The following is a 23,519-nucleotide window of genomic DNA, read 5'->3' as shown; positions in this document are numbered from 1 at the left end:
CACCTTTCACAGGGAGGGATGTGACCTGGCCAGGGTAGGTGTGACAGGATGTGACAGGAGGCAGGTGGCCCCCGACTCCTGAGCCAGTGCTCTCACCCTCTCCCATGTGGCCTGAAGCTCAAGTTCCAGGTCCCACAGCCCCACCAAGGCGCAGAGGCAGAGCCCTCTCCCAGGGGCTGTGGAGAGGAGCTGGGGGTCTTGTTCCCTCACCTTCCACATGCACAGGGTGCACGGCCCCCCAGGAGGGAAAAAGGCACCTTGGGGGAGAGGCATTTTCAGGCCAGAGAGTTCCTGAGACACGGCTCCTCCATGCTGGAAGGGAGATTACCAACAGGAGAGGGGGCTGGGCTGTACGGAAACACAAAAATGCCACAACCACTGACAGAGAGGCACCACACCACCACACAGAGGCAACAACTGGGGGCTGGGCGGCAACTAGCTCAGATGCTTTACAGAGAGAAGATAAACAGCTGATCATACTGGACTCCCCTTGTCCCCTGCCCCTCCAGTTCCATGAGCTGTCTCCTTCTTAAGAAAAAACCAGTGCCTTTCATTTCACAAGTAGCTTACTGAGCAGCTCCAAAGCCCAGCTCTGCTTCAGGCCCTGGGAACACAGTAGTAGCCTCTAAGACCAAGTCCTGAAGCAAAGTTCCAGAGAGTGACACAGGCCAGGCCAGACAACACATTACGCTATAATAGGGGGGAGAGAGTGACAACTATTGGTTTAGGGTGGATGATCAGGAGATGCCACCCCTGGATGAAGCTGGGGAATAGCCAAGAAGGTGCCTGGGAAGGAGTGCTCCTGGCAGCAGGAACAGCAAATGCAAAGGCCCTGGGGTAGAATGTGCCTGGCAAGTTGCAGGAGCAGCCAAGAGGCCAGAGTGGCCAGATCCAAGAGAGGGGGGACAGCAGGAGAGGGAGTCAGGGGGCCTTGCAGATCATGCTAAGCACCTTGCATTCTGTTCCAAGTTTTAAGATGTACCTGAAGGACCTCATGCTAACAAAAGTGCTCCTTCTTGCTTCCTACAAATATACTGCCTTAATTTTTCTGAGCAGCATATACATATATATATCACCAGAGTCTAACTACTCTAAATAAAGTCTAACATCTAAATAAAGAGAGCTAGATGGCTATGTTGGAATAGACCGCTCGGTACTAGCCGGTCCCCAGCAGGTGGACGCTTGGGCAGTGCCGGCTCTTCTTTCACACAGGCACACACGGCTCAGGGAACCCTGCTCACACACAGCACACGTCAGCGCTCCTGGAGCACACACAGCCGACCTGGAACTGTGGGACACAGAACTTCTATGTTAAGGTTTCCTGTGAGCTACAGGCTGCCCTCTGGACGAGCAGGACTAATTTACGGCCCAGCCCAGCAACAGGCCACCATCCGGTCCCACGAGTCAGCCCTTTCTTGGGCTGTTGACGCTCAGAACTTGTGGTCCCCTACAGTGTGCATCCCCCATTAAGTGAAAACCCCGTTAAAGCCCACGGGTACAATTCGGCAGTCACTAAGCCCCGCTGTCCTAGTTCCCAGTCTGTCCCTGTCGCATGTGACCCCGGGATCTGAGCCTCAGTGTTCCATGGCATCACTCAGAGGACGCTGCGCTGGTCCTGCCTTCCTGGTCCGCACTCCTCAGATCTGCGCGCTCTGGAGCACCTGCGCTTCTTGCGAGGTGACAGAGACCCCTGGCGGCCGAAGTGGGTGAGGCGGTCCGGAGCCCGGGGCGTGATTGCCCGGGGTTAGGAGGGGACGGGGCGGGGCGACCCCCGGAAAGCATGGGGATGTCCGGAGTCCCTCCCCGGGGCCCACATTCTGGGAAGAAGCTGGTCCAGTGGTGTACCAATAGCAAGGACAATCCCAGGTCGCTTATCAGTTAGGGACAGGGCGACCCGGCTTCTGGATCCTCAAGGTCAAGATGAGGAATTCTGAGTGGAAGGCGAAGGGATCTAGGATCCTCCGGTTGTGACCTTAAAGCTGCCCAGATGACCAGGAAGAAGGAGAGTGCTCTTCTCAGTCAAGAGGACCCGAGTTTCTCTTAATTAGACTCAGCTCCTCGGCTTCTACCCGCTAAAAAAAAAAAAGGTACAGGAATTTTGCACCTTGAACCAGTTCTCAGGGGAATTTACCGATCAATCTGGGAAAAATTGATGGCTTAACCGCATTGAATATTTCCATCCATGACTATCCTCTCTCCCATTAATAGGTTTTAATAATTCTCAATGTAATTGGATGTAGAGTTTTCCCCATAAACAAATAGCTTAGACAGTGCTTTAAATTAATTTCTAGTTAGCTGACCTTTTTAGAGCAACTGTAAATTATACCCTTCTTAAATGTTATTTTCTATTCATTTGCTGATATATAGAGATATAGTACCTGTCTATGCTGAAATAGGATCTGCTAAGCTTGCTAGATTTCTAAATAGATTCTATGAATTTATCTGTACATCCTGTGGGACTTGCTACATAATTAAGTGTATCACCTGTGAATAATGACAATTTTGTTGCAATCTTCTTAATTCTTACACATTTCACTTTTTTCCCTGGACTTACTACTCCCTGTTCTGGTATTCTTCTATAAGCGGTTTTTAAAAATCATTTGTTGGATTCAATTCATGCTTTTTCTGCATCCTTTGATATGCCTTTTCTCTTTTAATGTTGCAAATTACGTAGAATTTCCAAATATCAAACCAATCTTTCATTCTTGGAATGCATGAGCCAGGCTTGCCCAGTAGGTGATATCCTGCAATATAGCATGTAAATATTTTGTTCAGAATGCTTGCATCTCTATTTCTGAGTGAGATAGAGCTGTAATCCTTCTTTCATGGCCCTTGTCCGATTTTTGCAATCCAGGTTGTGTTCACTTTATTAAAATGAGACACTGTTTATTGTCTAAAAGGATTGTTTTATTCTCTGGAGAAATTTGTATAAAGTTTGCTTACCAGTGAAGCTCTCTGCACCAGTTTTCTTTGTGGGAAGATTTTTGACTACTGATTGAATGCTTTTAGATGAATAGAGATTTTTTATTTCTTCTTGAGTCAAATATATGTGTTTGAGCCCTGGCTGGTTGGCTCATTGGTAGAGCATCGGCCTGGCATGTGGATGTCACAGGTTCAATTCCCTGTCAGGGCACACAGAAGTGCCCATCTGCTTCTCCACCTCTTCCGCTCTTGCTTCTCTCTCTCTCTCTCTCTCTCTCTCTCTCTCTCTCTCTCTCTTCTTTACCCTCCTGCAGCCATGGCTCAATTGGAGCGAGTTGGCCCTGGGGTGCTGAGGATAGCTCCCTGGCCTCCATCTCAGGGGTTAAGAAGATCTTGGTTGCTGAGCAACAGATCAGCACCCCAGATGGGCAAAGCATCACCCTCTAGTGGTCTTGCTAGGTGGATACTGGTAGGGGCACATGCAAGAGTCTGTCTCTGACTCCCCTTCTCTCACTAAAAAGCAAAAAAAAAATTTGTGTGTGTGTGTGTGTGTGTGTTTGATTAGGTTTTTCTAGGAATGTTCTCATTTTATCTCCAATATATGGTAAAATGTTATTATAATAGACTCTGATTATCCATTTTAAGCATTCCATGTCTGCAAAAATGTCCCCATTTCATTCCTGAAATGAGTAATTTTTGCCTTCTTGATAGATTCACTAAATTATTTTAGTTTCACTTGTATCATAAAGGAACCAACTCTCTGGTTTTTTTTGTTTTGTCATCACTATTATGTGCTATTTCTTTAGTATCCATGCTTCCTTTTCTTATTTCCTTTATCCTCTTTCTTTGAGATTATTTTTATTGTTTTCTAGCCTTCTGAGATATTTACTTAGCTCATTAAATTTCAGCCTTTTTATTTTCTATAAAATGTTTAAATACATTTTAAGGTTATCAATGTCCCTATATGTACTACATTAGCTGCATCCCACAAGTTTTTTAGATAGTGATTTTATTATTGTTCAGTTCAAAATGTTATCCAATTTCCAAAATGTTATTTACTTCCTTTTCTTGTTGGGAGCATATTTTTTTTATTTCCAAGCATGTGAGGATATCTAATATCCCTGTTATTGATTTCTAGTTTGTCATTGATTTCTAGTATTTTGCTTATAGAATATATGCTGAATGATTTCAGGCATTTGGAAATGCTTTATGACCAATGATGTGATCAATTTTTGTCAATGATCTTTTCCTGCTTGGAGGGGATATACATACATTGACTTGGTGTATGTTTTAGATATAAGTTCATTAGGTCAAGGCAATTAAGACTTCCAATCTGCTACTATCTTCTTCAAGTTATTTCAGGAGATGCTTTTAAATCTGGTATCAATATAACCACATCAGCTTTCTTTAGGGTAGGAATTTTATGGTATCTTTATCCATCCATTTACTTTTAACTCAACTGAATAACCTAGCCCACCATTCCTGGAAACGGAGCTCTTCTCCAAAGACTTTCCTCGTGCATCATCTTTGTGGAGCGCATACCAAGCATTTACACTGTGCATAGTTGTGTCTGTGCCCCTTATATTTTCAATAGTTTGTTTGCCTCGTATGATGGAAATGCATGGCCTTTTTTCTTCAGTGTTTGAGGCTGGGGCCGAATTAGCAGGCCCCTCTCCATCCTTCCAGAGCGTACGTGCAGACCTCTGCTCAGTGTCAGTCAGCAATCCTGGGGACACGCCAAAAACATGGCCTCGAACAAGGAAGGGAGTATTGGCTCACGTAATTGGGCATCTGGACATGGGGCACTCAGGGCCACCTGAAACGCAGAGACCCTGGCCCTGTCTCTCCAGGATTCTTCCTGCCGTGATGCACTGATCCCCACATTGGTTGGCTTCCCTTATGGAGGCAAAATTGTTCTGGCAGAAGAGCACCTCATCCCTGCCCATGGCACAGGGAAGGAGGTCTTGAGCCTGGTGTCCTGATGGGTCTGCACGGCATGCTGGTACCACCTGAAAGTGACCAGCTGCATCACTCAGCCCCACTCAGGACAGCAAGGAAGGACAGCTCTCCCAGGGACAGAAGACTGCGGGGTGCATTTCAGATCTGCTTGGCCTGGGCTGAGCAATGGCAAGAGATATGGAGCAACAGTAATTCATAAGAGTTACTAATGGTTTCAATAGATGGTCAGTGTTGTGGGCTAAATCTTTGTGTCCCCCCCAAAAAAAATTCATATGTTGAAGCCCTTACCATCAATATGATAGTATTTGGAGATGAGGGTCTTCGGGAAGTAATTAGGTTCCAATGAGGTCAGGAGAAGTCCCTTGTGATGGGGTTAATGCCCTTATAGGAAGAGGAAGAGAGAAATTAATTAATATCTCTATATCTCCATGCACAGAAGAAAAACCAGGCCAGCACAAAGTGAGAAGGCGGCCATCTGCAAGCCAGAAATCTGGCTCTCATCAGCAACCAAATCTGCCCATACCTTGAACTAAAGCACCCCAGCCTCCAGTGCTGCGATAATACCTGCTGTTTAATTCATCTAGTCTATGGCAGCCTGAGCTAAGACAGTCAGGGCCTCAGAAGGATCAATAATCAGTATTTGAAATTATATGACACAGAAGAATGGAAAGAGCTATGAGATGAGCTTCTTGGAATGGATATCCCATATTACCAAACGGCACATGAATACTCTGCAAGAGGCTTCAATAAGCAGGTGGACAAAAGGACACAGTGCACAATGTCAGTCAACCTCAGTTCCAGCCATGCCAGTGTTTTCCCAGTGGGCTCATGAGCAAAGGGACCATGGTGGCAGGCATGGGCATGGGACATGAGCTGATTGGTGGACATGATCCTCACCTTACACCAAGGCTGACCTGGATGCTGCTGCCACCTAGTGGCTAATCTGCCAATAGTGGAGAACAACAAGAACCCCATATATGGCACTATTCTCTGGAGGACTAGCTAGCCACCTGGTAGCAGGTTGATTGCATTGCATCTCTTCCATCATGGAAGGGGTACAAATTCTGGATGTGAAATTGTTTTCCCTGCCTGAAATGCCTCTTCCAGCACCAACATCCCTGGACTCTTGGAATGTCTTAACCACCATTATGGCATTTTCTACAGCATTGCATCTAATCAAGGAACTTACCTCCACAGCAAAGGAAACGTAACATGCAATTAACAGGGTCTTAGCATATACCCCATTGCCCAGAAGCAACTGACCTAATTAAAAGTGGAGTGGCTTACTGAAGACTCTGTTTGGGCACAGTTGAAATATAACACCCTGAAATATATACTTTTGTCTTGATACAATTTATGTTTTGAATCAAAGACCATTATATGGTGCAGTCCCTCCCAGAGCCCAAATACTTTAGTCTGGGTGTTAAGAAATAGAAATAGGAATGGTTTCTTTCATAATTAGTCCTAAGAATTCACTCAAAGAATGTTTGCTTTCTGTCTTGGCAGCTTTGAGATCTACTGCTTTGGAGAGCTTTAGTTCCCAAGAAAATGTTTCCACCAGGGGACACTACAATGGTTCCATTGAGTTGAAACCAACAGGCAGAAAAAGGAACAACTCTCTGGTTGGACTAATTGATCCTGATTACTAAGGAGAAATCAGGCTGCTGCTACACAAGGAGGCAGGGGGACTTTGTCCAGAACCCAGGGCACTAAGGATCTTAAGACTTCTTAGCACTCAGAGCCTTAAAGAACAAGGTTTAGCTCTGCCACCCCCACCACCAGGTAAAGATCCATGACCAGCTAAGGTTCTAGCTGAGGACAAGAAAAATATTGAATCAGTAGAGGAAGAAAGATAGCATAAATATTAACTATGATCTCATGACTAGGGTTGCCAGATTTAGCAAATAGAAATACAGATGCCCAGTTAAAGGTGAATTTCAGATACACATGAAATACTTGGAACATACTTATACTAAAAAATGTTTCATTTTTTGTGTCCTGTATGTGATCTCACAGCCCCATTCATGATTGATGCGCAAAGGAGAACTGCAGTAACTTTGTACCTTTTTTCTTTCCTTGTTATATGTATATACATATTTGTATTTATTAACCATGCCCTCTTTTCTTCTCAATATTACTATATTTATATACACATTGTTCAGGTTAACAGAATATTCAGTGGAGCTGTGACTGAATTTGAGGAGAAATTAATATAGTTAGCTGTTTATACAATGACTCTTGAGAGCATGTGTCTCCTCATTGGAGGGACAGAAAAAGACTTTTGTAGAAAGGAGAGCCGCTTCTGAGATGAAAACAGTTGTTTTGCCAGCTGGTGCAGTGCCAGGTTTTGCCAGTAGAGGGTGCTATAGGGACACTGCAAATCCATTGCAGCAAGAAGCACCTTACTCATTCTCCAGCTTTCTTTCCTTTTTACTGAATACAAAAGCCAGTGATTGGTATGTAGCTGGCCCCAGCTCGCTTCAGCAACCTTGACTGACCTTTCTAGCACTGCACTCAAGCCCATTCTGTCCACCAGGCAGCCATTTCTGCAACAAGTCCAGCCTCATGTCCAAGGACCCCAGCCTCCCACACCTCCTGATGGTAGTTGGCCACTTTCACGCACCAGCCTTGGGCCACACTCTCTGGCCAGGGGCCAGATGATCTGCCAGCCAGATTCAGACTCATGGTGTCTGGACACCACCTGGTGTTACACAGCCTCTCCTTACATCATAGCTTCTGACTGGTCATGGGGACAAGAAGCCTCTTAACCTTTGGGTCACAAATTCAGGCAGTTTTCCCTGCCACCCAAAAGAAGGCTGAGGTGGTGGGATGTTTGCAATTAGATCAATTCCAGTGAACACCCTCTCTGCTGGCAGTAACTTGTCTGGTGGGAATAATTGCCATTAAATCATTAAGGAGAGATGGGGGAAAGGGTCTGAGATAGGAAGAACACTGACAAAGAAGGGAGAGGATGCTTTGCATTCTTTGAAGGTCTAGTAATTTAAAAAAGAAGGAGGAGGAGCTCTGAACCAGACTCTCTTCTCCATCTTTCCACTGCTGGCCAGCAAATCTGGAGGAAGATTATATTAGGATGCTTCCATTATATCCTTCACAACTACCACAAGATCTGCTGCGATAGATGCACCAGTCCAAAACCGTGAAGGTAAGTCTGGACACTGACCTCGGAGGCATACTAAACTAGAGACCTGGGGAAGCACATGCCTTAAATGGCCTCTCACTGAGCCCAAACCTGACCTTCCCCAGGTGAAATCCCAGCCAACGGCCTGCGGACATAGATGCAGGTTTCTTACTCCAGCCCCTCAGCTATCAAGTCCCAAATCTGCCTTCTTGTAAAAGGAGAACATATTCACTGGGTCAGACATCGCTTCATCACGAATGAAATATGCTCCATCACAAAACACTAGGCTGAGCTATTTCATCGCTAGAAGGCACCAGAGACCACTAAAGCTAATCCAGGCTCAAGGTGATCTACCTAAAAGTGTCCACCAGGTGGTGCAAGTGATAGGAGAGTGCTGGCAAGTACAAATAGCAGGCTTCCCCTCCCTGCCCTGTGATGGGGTGGAGAGGATGAATCCAACCTTTCTAGGCTAGCTAGGTTATTAGTGCTTCACATCCCCAAAGGGTTCAAATTATTCAAACTCAAGGTAACAGGAGTTTTATTCTACAAATTAATGTGTAGCCAGAAGAAAAATAATTTTAATTTAAAAGAAGGTAGAAAGTTTGAATCACTGAGGCGTTTATCTCCTGCAGTGGGAGTTAAGGTAAGCATTCAGCTGGGCACCACATCCCAAGTTGCAAAAACCAACTGGTGAGAGGGAGAGCTCCACTTCCGGGATGGCAATGTGAAGAGCTCCACCCACTCCCCAGCAAAACTGTGCATGCTAGTTTAATATATGTATTTATATACTTTAAAACTTTTACGATAATGTAGAAATATATTTTATCATCTGTAAATATATATTTATGTATTCATTTTCAAAATGTATATAGTGTATGAATTTTAAGAAATAACAGATAGTCTTTATATATAGTCTTATATGCCTAGTAACTATGTGTGTAAATGTACAAACTTTTTAAAAATTGTTTAAATCTCTTTGAAGTATAATAAACTGTTTAAAAGAGAAATAATAACGTTTATAAGTTAAGTCATAAAATTGATAACAAATGTAAAATACAATATATGACAATATCACAAGTGGAGAGTGGAGAAAGGAAAGCGTACTACTGTGAAATTCTTATGCTATATGTCAAATGAATTAATATCACTTGAAGTTAAACTGGGTTAAGTTAAAGATGGATGTTATAAGCCCTAAAGCAACCACTGAAATAACACAGAAGAGTTGTAGCTTGTAAGGCCGCAAAGGAGATAAAATGAAAGTGTGTGTGCGTGCACACATAACACCATTTAATCCAAAAAAATAAAAAGAGGAAAAGAGCACATGGGAGAAATAGAAAATAAATAGCATGATGGCTTATCTAAACACAACCACATCAATGCTAATTAAAAGTAGAGATTATCTGATTAAATAAAAACTTAAGACCTGACCATATGCTGGCTATAATAAATATACTTTAACTATAAAAATTTCACAACCACTATGGAAAACAATATGGAGATTCCTCAAAAAATTAATAATCAGAAATTCCACTTCTGGGTATTTATCCAAAGAAAACAAAAATACTAATTCAAAAATAATATGCACCCTTACATTCATTGCAGCATCACTCACAATACCAAGATACGGAAGCAACCTAAGTGTCCATCTATAGACCATTAGATAAAGAAAATGTGGTACCTATACACAATGGAATGTTACTCAGCCATAAAAAAGAATAAGATCTTGCCATTTGTGACATGGATGGACCTTGAAGGTATTATGCTAAATGAAATAAGTCAGACAGAGAAAGACAAATACCATATGATTTCACTTATATGTGGAATCTGTTAAAAAATAAATTAGGCTCTGGCCGGTTATCTCAGTGGTAGAGTGTCAACCTGGTGTGTGGAAGTCCCAGGTTTGATTCCTGGTCAGGGCACACAGGAGAAGCGACCACCTGCTTCTCTACTCTCCCTCCCCCTTTTCTCTCTCTGTCTCTCATCCTCTCCTATAGCTGTGGCTCAATTGGTTCAAATGCATCAGCCCCAGGAACTGAGGATGGCCCCATGGAGCCTCCAGCTCAGGTGCTAAAAATAGCTCAGTTGCGAGCATGGCCCCAGATGGGCAGAGCATTGGTCCTAGACGGTATTGGGTTGCCAGGTAGATCCCGCTTAGAGCGCATGCAGAAGTTGGTCTCTCTATCTCCCCTCCTCTTACTTAAACAAAAATTAATTAATTAATTAGTTAGTTAACAAAACAGACTCATAAATATAGAGAACAAGCTGAAGGTTGTCAAAGGGGAGGGTTGTGGCTAAGTAGGTGAAATTAAAGAAAGAGAAAAGGTAGAAAAGGAGGGAGGGAAGGAGGAAAGGAGGAATAAAATAGATTTCAGAACAAAGAACATTGCTAGGTACAAAAGGAGTTATTTCATAACAATAAAGGGATCACTTCATTTAAAGGATATGTTTATGCATCATGCTATGATAGAGCTATCTATTGGATAGTAAAACTATTAAAGATAATAAAGTGAACAAGATTAAGAGGAATTTTCAACAACTGCAGAGTGAATTTGATTTTTAAAAAGTTGCTCTCAGTGGTAAAAGAAAAAAATTATAAAATTAGTAGCCTGAAATAAAAAATAAATGACAAAAAATTGTAATGATTTTTTAAACGTTTTATTTTTAAAAAAAAAGACTTTATTTGTTCAATTTTTTTTTTTTTTCAGAGAGGAGAGGGGTGGGGGAAGAGGGAGAGAGATAGAAAGAGAGAGAGAAGGGGGAGGAGCAGGAAGCATCAACTCCCATATGTACCTTGATCAGGCAAGCCCAGGGCTTCAAACCAACGACCTCAGTGCTCCAGGTCAATGCTTTATCCTACTGCGCCACCACAGGTCAGGCTGTAATGATTTTTAACAGAATTTGAGCTTGTGCTTTGGCCAGCTCTAAAACAGTTTGGATTCTTGCACCAAGAAGAAAAACAATTTAGATAGAAAGATGACAAAAGGAATTATTTCAGTTATAGAAATTTGTTAGACAATTATAAGAAAATGCTACCAAAAGGTATTTTGTAAAAAGAGGAAGATTTTTCAATTAAGTCTCAAAACAATTGCCCACAGAATGCAAGGCCTTTCCAACAATATCAAAAATGACTAGACTCAGAATTTGAAAATTTGCAAGTAACTTTTTTAGTTTTAGTTGAGTCATGTAAGATGAGACGCTGCCCAATTAATATTTTTAATACATTTTGTCTCAGAGAACACCCAAAGCTATGAATAAACGTTGCCAAATCATGACCTAAAACATCAAACTTGTGGCATATATATATATTTTTTTTTAATAATTTTATTTTTTTTAATGGGGTGACATCAATAAATCAGGATACATATATTCAAAGATAACAAGTCCAGGTTATCTTGTCGTTCAATTATGTTGCATACCCACCACCCAAAGTCAGATTGTCCTCTGTCACCTTCTATCTTGTTTTCTTTGTGCCCCTCCCCACCCCCTATCCCTCTCCCATTCCCCCCTCCCCCCCGTAACCACCACACTCTTATCAGTGTCTCTTAGTTTCACTATTATGTCCCACCTACGTATGGAATAATACAGTTCCTGTTTTTTTCTGATTTACTTATTTCGCTTCGTATCATGTTATCAAGATCCCACCATTTTGCTGTAAATGTTCCGATGTCATCATTTCTTATGGCTGAGTAGTATTCCATAGTGTATATGTGCCACATCTTCTTTATCCAGTAATCTATTGATGGGCTTTTTGGTTGTTTCCATGTCCTGGCCACTGTGAACAATGCTGCAATAAACATGGGGCTGCATGTGTCTTTACGTATCAATGTTTCTGAGTTTTTGGGATATATACCCAGTAGAGGGATTGCTGGGTCATAAGGTAGTTCTATTTTCAGTTTTTTGAGGAACCACCATACTTTCTTCCATAATGGTTGTACTACTTTACATTCCCACCAACAGTGTATGAGGGTTCCTTTTTCTCCACAGCCTCTCCAACATTTGCTATTACCTGACTTGCTAATAACAGCTAATCGAACAGGTGTGAGGTGGTATCTCATTGCCGTTTTGATTTGCATTTCTCTAATAGCTAAAGAAGATGAGCATCTTTTCATATATCTGTTGGCCATTTGTATTTCTTCCTGGGAGAAGTGTCTATTCATATCCTCTTCCCATTTTTTTATTGGATTGTTTGTTTGTTTGTTGTTGAGTTTTATGAGTTCTTTGTATATTTTGGATATTAGGCCCTTATCTGAGCTGTTGTTTGAAAAAATCATTTCCCATTTAGTTGGCTTTCTGTTTATTTTGTTATCAGTTTCTCTTGCTGAGCAAAAACTTCTTAGTCTGATGTAGTCCCATTCATTTATCTTTGCCTTCACTTCTCTGTGGCATATATATTTTTAACCTTTTAAATTTTTCACAGATTTTCAGCTAAATTTGAGGGGAAAAAATAGTTTTTATCATGATGGACAGTGCTCCAGCTATGTTAGGTCAAAACTCCAGATGTAATTGAATTTCAAAACAAGAAACTGATGTTTCCATTTTGCTTTATTCCACCCTGTGATACATATTTTTTAAAGTATTTGTGCTTAGTTTTTGTAGCAGACTTTACAAAAAGCATCATGGATGGATATAGTGGTTAAAATCATTCAGTATATATTTGGGAATAATATGAATCATCACCATTTTATGAAACTGTTGAAGAAATAGAAGGCAATGAATTTAATGATGTTGTGCTTTTGCCAATGTTCATGGTTTGAATCCCAGATGTTTCACAAAGAATTACTGTAATGTCAGTTACAATTTACAAATTTTAAGATTTTCTTGAACCAAAAAAGTGCTTGTTGAATATTCAAGAATCAAACACAACAAATGGCGATCTTACTTATATTTCTCACTAATATGATTTAGATATAAATGAGCTCAATTTAAATAGTAAAAAAAGGAAAGGCTTATTTGTATCCTAGTTAGTCAAGTATAGGAATTGATCTTCAAATTGGAAACTTCATAATAGAAATCAATAATAATAACTTTACACGTTCTCCTGACATGAGTCAATATGTCAAGAGACATATTGGCTGTTACATAATTGGTAGCAAAAACTACATGAAAAATCTGAAGTATGCTTTGTGAAATTGATCAATTTAGAAATGCTTTTTAAATCTTTGAATTCAATGTTAATAATAGTGAGTTGACAACAAGAGTTAGTGGATTTTTAACTTGAACAGACATAAATTTGAAATTGATTTACTTCAAAGTCAAATCAATTCTAAAAAGATGAACCAGTTTTGTCACTGACTTAAAGAAAAATAAAATTTTGATACTATATTCAGTTACTGAAAAACTTTTAAGTATGTCTAAAACAACTTGGTTTGTTTATTTATTTTTTGAACTGTACCTTTTATTAAATATAAAGACAGATCAAGTATTTCTGATAAAAAATTAATATAGGAATTGAGATGTGTAAAATACACACAATTTCAGACTTATATGGAAAAAGAATACAAAATATCTCAACAATTTTTATATTGATTACATATTAAAGTGGTAATATTTTTGAGGTATTAATTAAATAAAACATTATGTAATTTCACCTGTTCCTTTTTATTTAATGTTGCTACTGAAAATTTTTAAATTATGTCTGTGATACACATCAAAGGAAATCAACAAAATATTTGCAAACCACATATCTGATAAGAGGTTAACATCCAAAATGTATAAGTAACTCATAAAACTGAATAGCAAAATAACCACAAATAATCCAATTTAAAAATGGGGAAAGACTCTGAATAGACATTTTTTAAAGAAGACATACAAATGGCCCAAAAGTATATGAAAAGATGCTCAACATCACTAATCATTAGGGAAATGCAAATCAAAACCACAATAAGATAGCACTTTATACCTGTTAGGATGACTATTATTAATAAGCAAAGAGATACCAACTGTTGGTGAGGATGTTGATACACTGTTGGAATGTAAATTGATACAGCCATTATAAGAAAAACCATGGAGGGTCCTCAAAACTTTTTAAATAGACCTACTATGTGATCCAGCAATCCCACTCCTGCGTATGCATCTGAAAGAAATAAAATCTCTATTGCAAAGTGATATCTACACTCTCATATTCACTGCAGCATTATTTACAGTAGCCAAGATATGGAAAACAACTTCAGTGTTCATGTACAGATGAATGAATGACAACAAAGCTGGGGGAAAAAATAGTATGTGATTCACATAATATTTCTTCTGTACAGCACTTAACTAAACTAAGACTATGGAATTCTTCTACTCAAGAGGCTGAAACCATATATTTCTACAAGGGCAAACCTTTCTGTCCTTGTGGTGTAGACTCCAACTAATTGGTTATTGTGAGAATCAAATGGGTTTTAATATATGCAAAGTGCATAGAAGAAGGTCTGGCACCTAGCAAGAGCTAAGTAGTAGCTATTATATAGTTATTAGTATTATTGACCAAGATTTCTATAAATACAATTTAGCAAACACACCAAGGAGGGTAACTGCTTGGCCTAGATTGAAAATTCACACATCAAACTGCAAAGAGCTGAGCACCCTCTGTGATCAGGCCATGACTGGGGGGGGCGAATGGGGCATTTTCTTTATGGCAAAATTTAAGGATGCATAAAAAACTCAAGATAGCTAATATTCTAATGTAAAATTTTAATAAATACAAATGAAAGCCAAAAATCCACAATGAACCAAAATTATAAATAAAGACAGGGACATTATTACTGGTTTCTCTTTTCGCCCCACGGTCCCATAATGGCTGAGAAAGACAGTTGCTGATCCTGCCTGGGTAGCCTCACGCTAGCCCCAGCCTGAGCCAGCACTTAGGACACAGAGATTGTGGTCAACAAAGGGAGGGTGTTGTGCCTGGATGAGCAGTGAAGTTCTTTTCGTTTTCTCGCTAAACAGAGCAACCCCTAATGAACGAGGTATATCTACCGCTTGCCTAGAAATGAGCCAATCCAGGCCCCGAGCCAGCCGGGAAACTCCCAGGATGCCCCGCGGCCGTTCCCAGGGTGCCCCGCACCAACGGAGCTCAAGCTAAAGCCAAAATCAAAGTCGTTGGGGCTCCAGCATAGTCAACCCTGCCTGTCTGGCCCAGAAGTACAGCCATGAACTTTCCTTGGCCTGGCATCAGCGCTGCCTGGACTGCTCTGAACTACAATACCGTCAATGCACTAGACATCATGGTGATGATTTTTTTCTTCCTCTTGGTCCTGGGCATCGGGCTGTGGGTAAGTAGGGGCCCAGAGGGAGGGCAGGGCTGGGTTTGACCCCTCCCTGCCAATCACGTGGTCCCCACCTCCACCTGGAGCACCCTCTCATCCCTGCCTCGGCCTGTGCACAATGCTTCCTTTGTCGAGTTACTCTCCACCCTTCCAGCCGAGAGTGAGTTCAGGTCCTCAGCAGCTGAGATACCTGACCACACCCACCTCCCCCCCACACCCCAATAAACACAGGGGTCAAATCCTCTGTGCTTGCTGCTTGGAACCTAAGCAGTATTTAACAAAAAGTCATTGTGATCATCATGTTGACGGTGGTCATTAATAATGACAGCTGCTGCTGATTAGGTCTTAAGAGTCATGTCCTCACAGTAGTAAATGTGAACAATTCATTCCTCTAATTTCACAAATGAGGAAAAGGAGGTTCAAAGAGATTAACAACCAGGAAATGATGGAGTTCAGATGCGAACCTAGTGCTGCCTCATCTGACAAAACGACCTTAACCGTTTTTGTCTGGGTAGTGAGACCTCAAAGGTCACATCCATATAATGTAAGGCTCTTACAGTGTTCTCTTTGAATTTGAATAGAGAGCTTATATTTTCCTTTTTTTTATTGACTTTGAGAAAGAGTGATAGGAACACAGATCTGTTCCAGTATGTGCCCTGACTGGGGATCAAACGGCAACCTCTGCATTTTGGGATGATACTCTAACCAACCGAGCTTTCCAGGCAGGGCAAGAGCTTATCTTTTCTAGTACAAGGTTCTCTTTAAAAAAGTAGAGACTGGCCCTGGCCGGTTGGCTCAGCGGTAGAGCGTCGGCCTGGCGTGCAGGGGACCCGGGTTCGATTCCCAGCCAGGACACATAGGAGAAGCGCCCATTTGCTTCTCCACCCCGCCCCCCTCCTTCCTCTCTGTCTCTCTCTTCCCCTCCCGTAGCCAAGGCTCCATTGGAGCAAAGATGGCCCGGGCGCTGGGGATGGCTCCTTGGCCTCTGCCCCAGGCGCTAGAGTTGCTCTGGTCTCGGCAGAGCGACGCCCCGGAGGGGCAGAGCATCGCCCCCTGGTGGGCAGAGCGTCGCCCCTGGTGAGCGTGCCGGGTGGATCCCGGTCGGGCGCATGCGGGAGTCTGTCTGACTGTCTCTCCCCGTTTTCAGCTTCAGGAAAAAAAAAAAAAAGTAGAGACTGTGTCTCTTTTTAATGCCATTTCTTCACTAAAGCTCATCATGTAAGCACTCAAAATGATGTTCTTAACCGTAGTACCCAGGGCCAGACCTACCCAGGAGGAGCTGGCCCTCGCTCTAGTGAAAGATCAGGTTGTTGTGAAAGCTTCAGCTGCTGTCCTGCTATTGTTCCTCAGCTAAACTGTTAACTATCAGGCCTCTGCCCAGCCTGCTTCACCAAACAGAAATATCTGGTAATAATACCATACACTAACTAGTGGGCACCTTGTCACTCTGGATAGTACCCGTCAAGCTGAAGCTTTCATGCATGTGTGACCTTTAAATTGGATCACCTCAACAGATCACAAGCAGGACCTTGCTGTGCAGAATCAGGCCCTTCGAAGTACTATCATTGAACCCTCTTGATGGTTTACAATGAGTCGCTATACTGCTACTGGGCAGATAGAGTTATGGAGACCTGGTCTCCATCCTATGAAGAGAAATTTGTACAGGAAAAGAAAATATAGGCCCTTTATTCCAAATGTAAAAAAAAGAGCTCTGAGGTGTTTCTGCAGATCATTGAAACAAACAATTTTCTTAAAATTGGCTTCAGTTATGAGAAACATCTTTCTAGGTGGCCTAGGCAGGGGCTCTAGGTAGTACTTGTTTTGGCATCTTCTCCCCAGTTTCCATTACTGAATTAAGAAGCCCCTACCCAGCTTTCTTCCTGGCCCAGTTGGAGCCTATGTCCGGCCAAGGTCAGGGTACTAGTAAGCCATCTGGTCACTTCCAAAGGAAAACAGCTATTCCTTCTGTTCTTATTGGAACCATATAATAGGCACAGTTATCCAGAATGCTTTCATCTCCCTCCTTCATTATACTGTTATCTTTTTTGTTTGTTCTTTCATAAATGTATATTCTTTTTAACTAAAGAAGTACAATATGCTTATTGTAATACGTGAAAAGACTAGAATAAACATCTAAAGAATAAGTTACTGTTCTTCCCCACTCATTCCCATCTCTCTGAGGTAACCCTGAGCCATGTATCCTTCCTCCCCTTTCCCAGTGCTTATGCAGGCATATGAACACACATGTAAAGTTTTTGTGTTTTGTCTTTAGAAAAATGTGATCATATTATATACATTATTCTGCGGCTTGCTTTTTTTTCATTTGCTATATGGAAGAGAGAATCCTACAGATCAACAGTAGAGCTCCAGCTCATGATTTTACTAGCTGCAAAATAGTCATATAAATGTGTTTACTGTGCAGCTTTTCTCTACTAATTGACACTTAGTTTATTACTAGGTAGGTTTTCCTCTTTTTCCTAATATGCAAAGCATGGATTCTTTTTTTTTTTTTTTTTTTTTTTTTTTCTAAAGCTGGAAACGAGGAGAGACAGTCAGACAGACTCCCGCATGCGCCCGACCGGGATCCACCCGGCACGCTCACCAGGGGCGACGCTCTGCCCACCAGGGGGCGATGCTCTGCCCCTCCGGGGCATCGCTCTGCCGCAACCAGAGCGACTCTAGCGCCTGGGGTAGAGGCCAAGCTCTGCGGCGACCAGAGCCACTCTAGCGCCTGGGGTAGAGGCCAAGGAGCCATCCCCAGCGCCCGGGCCATCTTTGTTCCAATGGAGCCTTGGCTGCGGGAGGGGAAGAGAGAGACAGAGAGAAAGGAGGGGGTGGGGGTGGAGAAGCAAATGGGCGCTTCTCCTATGTGTCCTGGCCGGGAATTGAACCCGGTTCCCCCGCATGCCAGGCCGACGCTCTACCGCTGAGCCAACCGGCCAGGGCCAAAGCATGGATTCTGAAATTGGAATTGCTGGGTCAGAAGGCTACATTTACTTGACATTTTAGTAGATATTATTAAGTGGTAATCCACAAAACTTGTTAAGATTTACATCTACAAGCAGCATATGAGCATGTCCTTTTCCCCACGCCCTCACCAGCCTTGCTCATTCCTGCTTGTTTCATTTATTTTCCCGCCAGTCTGATGGGTGAATAGTGGTATGTCATTGTAGCTTTGACTGCACTTCCCAGACTCCTAGTGAGATTGAGCATCTGTCCCATCGATATTCCTCGTCTATGAATAGCCAGTTTATTTGCCCGGTTTTGAATTGGGTTGTTTGACCAGTTTTTATAAACCAGTCTGTCATTTGAATTGCTAATATATTTTTTCCAAACTATTATTTGTCTAGATTAGTTTCTCAGCCTCGGCACTACTGACATTTGAGACCAAATAATTCCTTGTTGTGGGGGTCTGTCCTGTATATTACACAGTGCCTAGAAGTATACCTGACCCCTACCCATTCACAACCAAAAAGGTGTCTAAACATTGCCACATGTCTCCTGGAGAAATGGGACAAAAATCACCCTGACTGAGAACCACTGGTCCAGACTCTGTTAATGGTGTCTTCTTTTTGTCATTTGCTTTTTTCTCTTCGAAGAATCAACTATCTCTCTTTTCCTTTTCATCTTCTGGATTTCTGGTTGGCTTAGGAAGGTTTTTCCCCACTCCAAGTTTGTACAAATATTATTCTCAGTTTTCTCCTAATATTTTATAGTTTTTAGATATTTAAATCTCTAAAACATCTGAGATTTACTTTTATATATGAAGTGATGGGGGAGTCTAGCTTTACTTCCAGCTATTAAACCAACCACCCTTTTCCCAGTGACCAGAGTGGCCCACACTGGCACATATGAGACTCTTTCTGAAAGCATTCATCAGCTTCTGTTGGCTAAGCACCCCCAGGGAACTGGGAAATCAGGCTTTGTTGCTGATGTCTTGGCCACCGGCGCCTTGGCTCTTCCATGATGTTAAAAAGGGGGAAAAATTTTTTTATTTTTATTTTTTTCAGTTATAGTTGACATTCAATATTATATTAGTTTCAGGTGTACACCATAGTGGTTAAACATTTATATAATTTACAAAGTGATCTCTTCGCTAAGCCTAGTACCTTACCCACCTGGCACCACACATGGTTATTACAATTTGTACTACCAATCTGTACTTCTTAATCCCTTCACCTTGTTCACCCTGGCCCTCCAACCCCACTTCCACCTGACAACCATCAGGTTTTTCTCTATATCTGAGTCTGTTTCTGTTTTATTTTGTTCTTTCAATTCTGCATGTAAGTGAAATCATATGGTATTTGTCTTTCTCAATCTGACTTAAATCACTTAGCATAACACCCCCTAGGTCAGGGGTCGGGAACCTTTTTGGCTGAGAGAGCCATGAACACCACATATTTTAAAATGTAATTCCGTGAGAGCCACGTACCTTACATTAACTCATGTACATTACGCATTATCCAATAAAAATTTGGTGTTGTCCCAGAGGACAGCTGTGATTGGCTCCAACTACCCGCAACCATGAACATGAGCGGTAGGAAATGAATGGATTGTAATACATGAGACTGTTTTATATTTTTAACGTTATTATTTTTTTTATTAAAGATTTGTCTGTGAGCCAGATGCAACCATCAAAAGAGCCACATCTGGTTCGCGAGCCATAGGTTCCCGACCCCTGCCCTAGGTCCATCCTTGTTGCTCTGGGGTAAGACTTCATTATTTATTATGGCTGAGTAACATTCCATTGTGTATATGTACCACATCTTTCTCTTAATGGTCTATTGAGCGACACTCAGATTGCTTCTATATCTTGGCTATTGAGAATAATGCTCCAGGGAACATGGGGATGCATGTATCTTTTTGAATTAATGTTTTGATTTCTTTACATAAATACAGTACCAAGAAGTAGAATTGCTGGGTCATAAGGTAGTTCTATTTTTAAATTTTTTAATGCCTTTTGTAGTGGCTGTGAAAGTCCTACCAACAAGGCATAAAGGTTCCTTTTTTTCAACATCCTCGACAGCACTTGTTTGTTGATTTTTTGATGATAATCATTCTGACAGGTGTGAGTGATATTTCACTGTGGTTTTAATTTGCATTTCTCTGATGATTAGTGACATTGAGCATCTTTTCATATGTTGATTGGCCATCTCTATGTCCTCCTTGGAGAAATGTCTATTTGCCCTTTCTTTAATTGGATTGTTTGGTTTTTTTTATATTAAGTTATATGAGTTCTTTATAAATTTTGTATATTAACCCCTTATTGGCTATATCATTGGCAAATATTTTCTTCTAATCATTAGGTTGTCTTTTCATTTTGTTAATGGTTTTCTTTGCTGTACAAGAACTTTTTAGTTTGATGTAGTCCCACTTGTTTATTCATTTACTTGTCTCCCTTGTCTGAGGTGATATATCAGAAAAAAATGAGCAGTGTCAGAGAGTTTACTGTCTATGTTTTCCTCTAGTAGTTTTATGGTTTCAGGCCTTACATTTAGGTCTTTAATCCATTTTGAGTTCATTCTTGTATGTGTTGTAAGATGGTGGTCTAGTTTCATTGTTTTGGGTTTTTTTTTTATTTTTTACATGTACCTGTCCACATTTCCTAAAACCATTGTTTGAATAGGCTGTTTCTACCCCACTGTGGATTCTTGCCTCCTTTGTCATACATTAACTGACCATGTAGATGTGAGTTTATTTCTGGGTTCTCTATTCTGCTCCATTGAACCTACGTGTCTGTTTTTATTCCAGAACCATGCCATTTTGAATATTATAGCCTTGTAGTATATTTTAATATCAGTATTACACCTCCAACTTTGTTCTTTCTCAAGATTGTTTTGTTTTTCTAAGGCCATGCTATCAAGCAATCGTGCAACTGTGGAAGACTTTTTCCTGGCTGGCCGAAGTCTAGCGTGGTGGCTGGTGAGTGTGGCAGTCCACTTTGGGGACTGTATACTAACTTATCTGTTACTTTAATTTAGATCTCTTATGCTCAAAATAATTTGAAGTTTTGAAATCAGGAAACCATTTTATTGGTAGTTCCTTTAATTCTGAAGTAGTTTGTTATGTTAAATTTCCATAGACCCAGTTTAGTTCAGTAACCATTTATTAGGTTACTGAAATAGGTTTGGAACTCTACACTTACTGGAATTGTATGTCTATTTTTTTTCCCAGATTAGGGAAGTTTTTATGTTCCAATAAAACTAGTATGTACAAGGAAATAGTCCTGCCTTCTGGAAGCACACAATCTAGACTGGGAATTAGCCTTGCATTCAGTGAATTATGGTACATTGTAGCACATGTTCTAATAGGAGCATGGACAAGCTACGAATGAAAGGTAAACTCAGGCTTCCTGGGTAGAGGTAGTGAGTGCATGGTGCAGGACTGGAAAGGTCTTACAAAGCTGGGCTTGTTTGAGCAGGATTTGGAGGTGGAATGGGAAATTCAGAGGTACAACTCTGAATTATTTTTTAATCCTTTTTTTTTTTTGGTGTGTGTATGTGTAAACCTGATTTAGAAAGAAATTAAATGTGGCAAAGAAATGTTTGCGATGAGCCTCCTACCTTAGTTTATTTTTCAACAGAGGACTCTAGTGACATGATCTCTTCCTGGGCTATGGGGCCCCCAGGTTTTTGCCTGAGCCAGTCCTAGGCCTCGAAATCCTATAGTCTGTATCCAGATAAACAGCCGTCTGCTGCCCACGTTACCTTGTATGCCTGTAATGCTTGTAATGGTTCAGACATTAACGTGCTTTGGCTTCCCAATGTTTATACTGTATGTTAGGATTTCTTTCTTTACTGTGACTTTTTGTTTTCATTATTAGGAGTATTGTTTAATGAACAAAATATACTATGGTATTATTAAAGGAAATTGAAATAAAAATAATTTTGCTACTCCAATTTTTTTTCCTTTATATTTTATTTAACCAGCAGCTATTTGATGGCTATCAGTTGCTCTTGTCAGGGCCCTCCACGTGGCTTAGTCTTTTCTTTTCCTTCCTTCCTTTCTTTTTTAATTGTACATGGTTTATTCTTTTTTTTTCCTTGTGACAGAGAAAGAGAGAGAGACAGAGGGGCAGGTAGGGACAGACAGGAACGAGAGATGAGAAGCATCAATTCTTTATTGTGGCTCCTTAGTCTCCTTAGTTGTTCATTGATTGCTTTCTCATATGTGCCTTGACCAAGGGGCTACAACAGAGCAAATGACCCCTTGCTCAAGCCAGCGACCTTTGGGCTGAAGCCAGTGACCATGGGGTCGTGTCTATGATCCCACGCTCAAGCCAGCAACCCCGCACTCAAGCTGGTGAGCCCGTGGCTGACAACCTTGGGGCTTTGAACCTGGGTCCTCCACATCCCAGTCCAATGCTCTATCCACTGTGCCACCACCTGGTCCAGCTACGTGGCTTATTCTTGTAGTGAGTTCTCAGTCCTCATTTTACCTGGCCTGGCAGTGGTGAAACTCAACTGTCAGTCCTCCCTCCTTCACCGTTTGCTGCCTGGCTCCTTCTTCCCCGCTGCTTCGCCAGCCACTCATTCTCAGTCTCCCTGGTGGTTCTCTCCCATCTAGGCTTCTTAACACTGGAGTTCCCCAGGGCCAGCGCCTGACCTCGCCTCTCCGGCTACACTCACCCTCGGGGCAACCTCCTCTAGTCTTACAGCACTAAATACCAATTACATGCTAACACATTCCAGATCTCTCCCTTGTGTCCAGATTTGTGTGTCCAGCGGCCTGTGTGACACCTGCCCTTGAAAGGTCTATCAGGTATCCCAAACTGAACCAAGTCAAGAGGAACTCTGAACTTTCCCCTACAAATCTGCTTCTCCTGCCATCTTTTCTGTCTCCTAAATAGCAACTCCATCCTTCTAGGGTGCAGGTTGACAAACATGGAATCACATTATCTCTTTATTCTCTCTCACACCCAACATCCAATCCATCAGGAAAAAAATGGATTTGAAATCTGACCACATCTCATCAGCTCTGCCTCCGGGTCCATGCTCCCTTGCCTCTTCCCTGGATTAATTATAACAGCCTCTTTTCTGGACCCCCTCCTTCCACCTTAGCTCTTCTATATCTAGTCTCAACAAAGCAAGGAGCCAGTTAAAATTTGAGTCAGACCTTGTCACTTTTATGCCTAAAACCCTCTGAGGGGGGCTCCTCTGTCACCCAGAATGAAAGCTAGTTGTTCGTAATGGCCTGTGTTAGGCCACAGATGATCTGCACCTCCTTACCTCTCTTCCCGTGTCTCTCAA

At 41.7% G+C, this 23,519-nt stretch overlaps 1 protein-coding gene across 1 annotated transcript in view; it reads left to right on the top strand.

The window, feature by feature from the left end:
- Positions 1-1,809: 1,809 nt before the first annotated feature.
- LOC136392848 (sodium/glucose cotransporter 1-like) overlaps positions 1,810-23,519 on the top strand; it is a 70,208-nt gene continuing 48,498 nt past the window's right edge. The window contains exons 1-3 of the mRNA XM_066365533.1: positions 1,810-2,087; positions 14,951-15,276; positions 21,121-21,192. Coding sequence (XP_066221630.1) covers positions 15,154-15,276; positions 21,121-21,192 — 195 coding nt within the window. The 5' untranslated portion in view covers positions 1,810-2,087; positions 14,951-15,153. The remainder of the gene's footprint in view (positions 2,088-14,950; positions 15,277-21,120; positions 21,193-23,519) is intronic.

This window comes from Saccopteryx leptura, chromosome 2, assembly GCF_036850995.1.
Source record: "Saccopteryx leptura isolate mSacLep1 chromosome 2, mSacLep1_pri_phased_curated, whole genome shotgun sequence".
Lineage (NCBI taxonomy): Eukaryota > Metazoa > Chordata > Mammalia > Chiroptera > Emballonuridae > Saccopteryx > Saccopteryx leptura.
The sequence above is the reverse complement of the archived record's forward strand: the minus strand, read 5'-3'. Positions and strand labels throughout refer to the sequence as shown.